The sequence below is a fragment of the Oratosquilla oratoria genome, chromosome 2 (genome assembly GCF_046742065.1).
Source record: "Oratosquilla oratoria isolate Oo_2021 chromosome 2, ASM4674206v1, whole genome shotgun sequence".
NCBI lineage: Eukaryota > Metazoa > Arthropoda > Malacostraca > Stomatopoda > Squillidae > Oratosquilla > Oratosquilla oratoria.
This window is the reverse complement of record NC_134778.1, coordinates 38167584-38176286: the sequence shown is the minus strand read 5'-3', so window position 1 is coordinate 38176286 and position 8703 is coordinate 38167584. Positions and strand designations below refer to the sequence as shown.

The 8703-nt window shown below is 38.7% G+C and overlaps 1 protein-coding gene across 1 annotated transcript in view; it reads right to left on the bottom strand.

The window, feature by feature from the left end:
* Positions 1-8081, bottom strand: part of LOC143033410 (protein O-mannosyl-transferase 2-like) — a 58123-nt gene extending 50042 nt beyond the window's left edge. The window contains exons 1-8 of the mRNA XM_076198809.1: positions 8059-8081; positions 6336-6497; positions 5709-5793; positions 4711-4818; positions 3957-4065; positions 2692-2800; positions 1382-1541; positions 347-453 (exon numbers count right to left, since the gene is read on the bottom strand). Coding sequence (XP_076054924.1) covers positions 347-453; positions 1382-1541; positions 2692-2800; positions 3957-4065; positions 4711-4818; positions 5709-5793; positions 6336-6497; positions 8059-8081 — 863 coding nt within the window. The remainder of the gene's footprint in view (positions 1-346; positions 454-1381; positions 1542-2691; positions 2801-3956; positions 4066-4710; positions 4819-5708; positions 5794-6335; positions 6498-8058) is intronic.
* Between the last annotated feature and the right edge of the window lie 622 nt (positions 8082-8703).

Below are 8703 nucleotides of genomic sequence, written 5' to 3'. Positions count from 1 at the left end.
GATTCCGGATTTTCCAACGTCGGTGAGCCCGTAACCCAATGAATTAAAAAAGGTCTGGCCTTACTGAAGATGTCAGTATCCATCACCTATAAGTAATCAGCATTGTAGATGATGAAAAGGGTGACGTCACAGAAGTGATAAGGAAGAGCTAGGAGGTTAGCAGGAAGGATAGACTGTAGAAATTATAACGGGTTCAATATATTTTTTTTTTATTGGAGATTAAGATAATGCGGTGTTACTCTGGCCTGTAGGGGTACCATTGAAGTTCTAAGAGTACTGACTGCATAAAATTAATGTAGTTAGTACTCTATCCAGGAAACGAATATCGAGGTGAAGATGTGCTTACGTTTTGTAAAGTATCTTCTCGTGGATGGCGTAGACGGCCACGTATAAGACTGCAGGCACCACGATGAGGCACAGCACGCGGGCCATAAGGTGACTCAGGAACGTCAACTGTACGAAAGATGGAAACAGCTTAATTGGGTATCCCTTCATGGGTTATCAGAGTGGGCGGGACAACCCACCTCCAGAACTTTTTCCGCCGTAAAATACATAGAATGCCATTTTTTTATGTTGGAGAAAAAAAATTCTCCAGCATATCAGATTGCTTCCCGAAAGCTCCAAATCTGCTCCAAGAGTCAGAGGAAAAATAGTCCAGTGTGATAAGACCTTTCAACGCTGAGGACTGGGCCTTGTATTGTCGCCGTCAGAGGATGTTATACATTTGTGAGGAAACCCACCCAATGCACCGTCTATGAGTGAAATTCAGCGATGATTAATCACGCGTGACAAAAAGAGCATTAGCTCTCAGTTATTTGTCACGCCATACAACTGACTTATAATCATATCTTATATAGGTGAATTATCTTATTGTTTTTCTCGTCAGATTTTTTTCAGCTTGCAGTTTAGTGTAACAAAAAAAAAGTGATCCTGCTGTTGTTTCGCATTTTATTATTCGTAGATTCTGTCTCAGAATGTCTTAGTTGTTAACACCGGTAGAAATGCTCTGGGCAATTGAGGAGCAAAATGTTTTGTGTCAACATATAACTCAAACAACTTAAAAAATGCAAATATAACAGTTGGGACATTTTCTTGTGTGACCCTGTACGTACCAAACAAATGTTATAAGTAGTGGTGAATTGCTAATGTGTCAAAAAAAAAAAAAAAAAAAAAAAAAACATGAAGCTGTTGATTGTGAAATGGAAAAAAATCAAAATCCTTACGATTGGAGCGATGCCAAGTTGTAAAAACACCATTAGATTAACGCTGTGGCCATCTTTATTAGATACAGACCTTAGTCATGACAGAAGCCAGCCGAGTTCATACAATCACGGTACGCACTTAGCACCAAATGGTACCTCAAAGACGACTGGATACTCACGAGGGATAGGCGCGGTTGTCCGAACTTAAGGAAGAGGTCGTGGGCGGTGTAGGTCCCCACGACCAACACGACGAAGAGCCCGACGAACTTGATACACATGACGCAGCCCAACATCATCCCGCAGTAGGTCAGCGCCAACCACCATTTGAGTGCGAAGGGCCTGAGGGCACAGGAGGGGAAGTGTGTTACTCAGGGGATATAGAATAATTGTCTTCATCTTCAGAGGTGACACGAAATGGAGGAAGGCATATATCATCAAGGGAACATGGAAATCCCGCCTTCAACAGAATCATCAGAATTAAGTATACATCCAGGGAGAGCTCCGCGAGATGCGGGCGTTCAGTGATACTCCATGATTTTTGTGTGATTGTATGTATTTATGCATACACATGTAAAATAAGTACGTCCAGAGAGAACTCCGTAAGGTCTGGGTACTCAGTAATTCTCTCTCTCTCTCTCTCTCTCTCTATATAGATATATATATATATATATATATATATATATATATATATATATATATATATATATATATATATAGTACACACACACACACACACACACACACACACACACACACACACACACACATATATATATATATATATATATATATATATATATTATGTATATATATATATATTGACAAATTGGACTTTGGGTTTGGCAGTTGGGGACTATTAATTAGAATGAAGGTCTTTCCTTAACTTTGCGTATCTACATATATGGATTAATAAGCTCTGCCACTGGGACTCATACCTTTGGCTGTGTGACTGCTCACCACAAAGCAATGACCTTGATCAGGCCACGTACCAGATCGTTCCTTTTACACGTCCAGCATGGTACAACGGTAACGTCATTGTTTTGTGGTAAGCAGTCGTACAGCCAATTGTTTGAGTCCCAATGGCAAAGTTTATTAATCATTAATCCATATATGAATATACGCAAAGTTAAGTAGAGACCTCCATTCTCATAACGGTCCCTCCCCAACCTCCAAATCCAAAGTCCTTTCGTGAGGCACTGCCCTTTCGGCCCTGAAGAATGTAGTCTGTGACGTGAAAACGTTGTGCTTGTGTACACATTTATCTATGCTCAGATAAACGCGTATTCTGTGTGAACATTCACCTATGCACTGATTCATGAAGTTGTGCGTGTATGAATATTCATGTGTATAGCATATATACTGTGTGAATGCATAATGTGAAATATTATTTAAATCCCACATTAGCTTCTGTAAGTTGAATTTTTTTTTATTGTACACGCGAAGAATGTTCAGAGCTTATTTCACAACAACATCTGGCATGATAACCGACCTCCTCTGTTGGTTATGGAAGACGACGAGCCCGTGAAAGGACGCCATGATGAAGAAGAAGAGCGGCGGGTCAAGCAGGATGAACTTAGTTAGGGTGATCGTCCCAATCTCTGGAGAAATAAAAAGGAAAGTTCGATGAAGACTCCAATAGGAGATAAGGTTCAGGAGTTGCATCGTGCAGATTCTATTGAATAATGCCCTCAACCTGTTGGTGTGCTCAAGTATTTTATTTTGGATTGCGCTAGGACAGTCTAGTCAGTCGACATTCATGAACTGCGGTCGGCATCTTCATAAGATATAACTGTAACTGCAGTGCACCTTCTGGAAGCCGCTTTTTCCGTTTTGAAATTCATATTGTTTAAATGGTGTACCTTTTTCAGTCGGGTATCCCTTAGAGGATTAGGGTCCTCAATGGTCAATGATCGTTGACAATGATATTGTCAATATTTTTGTTATAGACGACCAAGACCTCTCCAATGCTTTCAACATAGACCAAGATTTCTTTGGGTGATTTCAAGGAAACTTGATATGAATCGAATATGGTCAGTGTGAATGAAACAATAGATAATGATTGATAAATATTAATATCATTGATAACAAATTAATAGAGTGCCAATTTATAAAGCATTAATTTCAAATCAATGAAATAATGGAATTATTTCAGTACTGTCGGCAGATATTTCTTGAGTATGGGTCCTCAAAAAGTAAATGACGTTCCACTGTACAAGTCTCTAAAAATGGCTCGTCTGTCATCTGACATTCAAACTCTGCCATTTCTAATAAAAGAATATTGATAATAGATTTTACTTGCGCCAAATATTTACCTATTTCTACTGTTAATATTTGTGACGAGTCATGTGGAGATACATGTTTGTTAAGTTAATATTACCTACATCAACAAACGGATGTTAGTGCCACCAAACTGGCGTGCACGAAATTTTAAAGGAAGACCGTGCAATTGGGATACTTTTTGAAAATTCACATTCTTATTCTGAAGTGCATAATTAACTTCGTGGTCTATCGAATCCATATTGCTGAATGATCACCAAAACTGGCTAGTTTCTTCATTTACAGCCCCTGTACAGTCCTGTTACTTAACTTTTAAGTTAAATGTTCCGGGTTTCTATAAAAAAGGGCTTACACCTTGGACTTTGGTCAGTGAAAAAAAAAGAAATATATAAAAAATAAAAAATGAATGAAATTACTCGATGGCAGAATAATAATACGTAAAACGCAGTGAAAGTTAGATTACGACTCTAGACTCACCAAAGGTGATGAGAATGGCGGCAGTAGTCGCGGCCGAGAGGGACTCAGTCAGCTGCCAGATGGTGATAAAGGCCAGTGGCACCAGCGCGCTCCCTATCAAAGCACATCCCTGTATAAAAAGAAAAACAAAAACTCCTAGCTCTCGTGCCACATAGACACACGTATGTAGGCCAATAATTCCTTACAACGGTATACATTGAAAAAGTATACCGACAAGAGACCAACCGGTCCATAGAAATAGAACGCAGAAAAAATAGTAAAACAAAGATATAAGCGAACAAAAAAAAATAAGATAGAATAAACAAATAAAACAAAATAATAAATTCACATACATTGCAACATTTTTCCTAGACGTTTATCCAAGTGAGGTTTAAAAATTTGCATTGCAAGATATTCAGTTGACTTGCCAGCTTTATTCCATTCACTGACTACGCGCCTGGTGAAGTAGTGTCTCAATAAAAATAGCATCCCTTTGTTTCCTGTGTGCTTACATGATATGTACACATAAACACTAGTGAAAATAACTTGGATAGTACTCAGGATACCAAAGTCTATTAATTAAGCAGCGATAGGAATGGGAGTTACGGTTCATAACTACTGTACTTCCCACTTTTCTCTTGTTTAGTCTATTGATAGACGCTTATCGTTTTTGTAAATACAAATCCTAAATATAGCCTTAATTCTTAAAACCTAGTTCCTAAAATCAGTTTCTGTCACTGGTAGTTAGCCTGAAGACCTTGAGGGAGTCACTCACCATGCGCATAGGTAGAATGCCGACGTAGTCATCGAAGGGCAGGGAGGGCATCTCGAAGGAATGGGTGCCGTTGTATCCTCCCAAGTAACCGAACAACGTCAGTAGTAGCTGAAGCGAGAGAGAAGCCTCAGCAAAAGTTTTGTGTTAGCACGTTAGAGTGTGTGTGTGTGTGTGTGTGTGTGTGTGCACTCCTATGATTCCGCCATTGCATAGCATAAATTTAGTATATTCAAATGTTTGAAGCCATTCATTTTAAGTATATCTGAAATCCATCAATGTTAAAAAAAAGTCAGGAAATTTAATTTTGAATTTCATATAGGGAAACAGGATTTGGGTTTTGGAATCAGGTGAAATTTCTCAGGTGAGCGGACTGCTTCTTAGCCTGCAGTTCGTGGCAGGTTCTGATACTTTATTATCCTCTGCTCTGCAAGATGGTAGCAGACTGGGCTCCCATTGCTGAGGTCTCGGTGTTCAAGTCAAAGCATCCACATATGCACCAGAAACAAGTAAAAACCCCATCCAATCGTTCTTGCCTATCTCAGCACCTTAGGGATGAAGGTCGCTCTGTCTTCTGGCACACTGCTTGATCAGAGCGCAGTTACGTGGTACAGCAGCTCTTTCACAACATGGCCCGACAGACAAACTGCCTTTCCACCGCCCAGGCGCCCACGGGAGCGATACATATCATGTGTATTATTTGTTGCAAATCCCGAATCATACGTAGGCGTAGCTGAGAAATAATATGGAGATACACAAAGGATTTCAAAGGCGGAGCATGTCGACAGGAGACTTTTTGATCCATATACACATTTTCATTCAGACTGAAATTATCTCCAATCAAGGAAATGGTAAATTACTGTACTGTATATGAGGCGAGATTCAATAACAGACGTCCGAGAACGAGGACTACATCAACTTCCCCCACAAACCCTCCCCACAGACCACCGACCCACCCACGTTCCTGCGTCCCTCCCAACAGGCAATGGACCTTTACCCACCTTACCGCCGAAGGGATGGACGTCTAAGAAGAAGGTGCGGTTAAGGTACCAGCCAATCATTTTTCCAAAGTGAGCTTCGTCCCATCTGTAAAGGAATGATACATTTTTTCTTAAGCCTCTAGATAGTGAGAATGATTTTCTCCAGGTAAATAAAGTCGGTGGCAGCCAGAATAAATACACATTTTGAAAATTCAAGGGAGAAAGAAACGCCTTTCAGTGATGATGCGAGACAGACAGAGAGAAAGAGTGTGTGTGTCCTCTGTTTGCAACTGGAATGGCAAGAAAGACAATTTTTGCAGATGCATGACAGAGTCACAATTCATATCACTTATATATCCACTGCAGCCATATGAAAGATGTATACTTCAGTGCAGCTGTATGAAAGCCACATCTTTTGAAACTGTGCAAGAGGAAGGATTACTTCAACTGTGTGGAAGAAAATGGTCTTTAATGAATCTGTACAGGAGGAAGTTGCACATTTTACCGACAGATGCGCTAGAGATAGTTACTCTTCAATGAAATTGCAAAAGAAATAATACAAAAAGTAGAGCTGCATAAAAAATGCACTTTTGTGCAGCTTATTAAGGAATATAAATATCACTGTTAAAATGTTATCATAATACTCACACGACATTGTAGGGGGTATCGATGCAATAGAATCGCGTGGCCAGGGCCAAAACCACAAACAGCCCTAACAGCCGCCACCACGTCAACAGCCGCTTGGCACCGTAGCCGCCGTCGCCGCCACTACAGTTCCCTTGATCAGTCACTTCCTTAGCGCATTTTGACCTAAGAAAGGAAGAATTTCTTTTTACTTTTATGAACTACAGTAAAGATATAGGACGTCCGACTTTATAAGAATTGTCCAATGCTAATATGCTCATCTGTTCACAATGCAGACCTCCATGAGAAAGTGAAAATGAACGAGATTGTGATGTCTGGCCTTAATTTCACTAGATGGTACCCTGTATTTTCGTTGACATTCGGTTCAATTATAGCTAATTATATTATTCTCGGAGAAATAATAGATGGGCAGTAGTTGAACCTGCTACCTTATTTGATAACAAAAACTATTTATTTGTGTTTACATATGATGTGATATACTTCAGCAAAAGTTGAACGTTTAAAACCCAGTTTACCATGTTTCAATGATCTGTAAACTAGACGGCAACACTTTCACGATATTGTCAATTCACCCCTGTACCTAACAGTTTTGATATATTTATTATAGAGATTGCCTGTGAACCTTAGTGTAATACTGTTCTGGTTATGTTATCATTCTAGATCAAATTTGCCATGTACCAATGACCAAATGAATTAAAATTCTTGCGTGAGATAATGAAATTGAAATACAAGAAAATTTGAACCATTCTAAGATCAGCATCGGTACTTTCGTGAGTAGGCAAGGCACAGCTGCTATCAGTTGGGGTGGTGAAAGTGGAAGGATGGTTCATTTCATTGTGACTTCTTTTCACACCTACCAGGTCTGTCTAAACCTGCATCGATTAGATAAGCCGAGAAGCAAACTGGAAAATTATTTCAGAGCTTTTGCAAGATGTGACAATAAATTGTTTGAAAAGAATCTGAAGACTCATCTATTCACTGAATGCTATAACCTAAACGAAAGGAGTTTCAGAAGCAACTACAAATTCTAAAAGGAAGATTTAAGGTGGAGCTTTGTAGAGCGCTGTCAGTAACAAATAATCTTATATCTCTATATTAACATTATTAAACTAAAAATCGGTAGTATTTATAAAATAATGGCTAACTTTACTGTTACTGAAGTTGAAATCGCAAATGAGATTAACAAAGTAAAAAAAAATGGAACGCCAGGACCAGACACAAATTTCCAAAGGATTTTAAAAGCTAAAAATGGAATTTGTAAACCATTAACGATTTTGTTCAATAAATTCTTAACTTTCTATAAAGTACCTCAAGAATAGAAATTGATTAATGTAACTCCCATATATAAAAGGTAACCAAGAGCAAGCGAGCAAGTGGGTCTGGCCGCACGTCCATCACAACTCTTACTTCCTTCCATTTCATTCTTTCCTTACACTAAATCCCCCCTCCCTCCCTCTCCCCATCTTACCTATCCTGCCCAACAACAACCTTATAGTTATCGTCCTATTAGTTTGAAGTCAGTTGTATGCAAAAATATGGAAACAATTCCAAGAGATAAATTTGTGAACTTCCTTAAAGCTAACCATCTAATAATTACTAGTAATTCCGTTTTAGAAGAAAACGTTCATGCTTGACCAGCCTCCTTGACTTCTTTGATAGTGGTATGACAAAAGTAAATCAGCCAATATAAATTATTTGAAACGGTACCGCATAATCAACTACTCACATGGCATCATAGGTAATATTCATGTGTCAAAGAATGGCTAACAGAGAAAACAAGGGTTTGTACTCAATGGAAATTCGTCCGACTGATGTGATGTAGTGAGCGGCCCCAGGGATCTATAAACTATTCTATATACTAAAAATTCATTGATGATTTCTCTCATAACTTAGTATTTCAGTTATTTCGATTCTCTTTTTGATTTACGAAAATGATATGGATAGTGGTCTGGTATGTGCAACATCAAAATTTGCGGACGACACATAATGACAATTGCTTGTAAAATCAGACATGCAGTGGATAGGGATAAACAACAATTTGAATTAGATGGTGTTGTTGACAGAGTAAAAAAAGAAAAGAAAAATTTAGTACTTAGAGATAGGGCTGGGCGAGATCCGAATACTGGATTCGAATCCCACGGATCCGAGGAGAGCACACAAATCCGATTATGGACGCTGGTACTCTAATCCACTGATGAATCCACTCTCTGAGACGAATACTCATACGATTACTCAGGATTTTTTCCTTTTAGCTTTGATATTCAATAAGAACGTTATTTGAACTGACCTTCATATTTACAGTATAACAAACTCAATCTTACCATTGATGAGTAAAAAACAGTTTTAGTTATACATATGAAAAATATCTTGG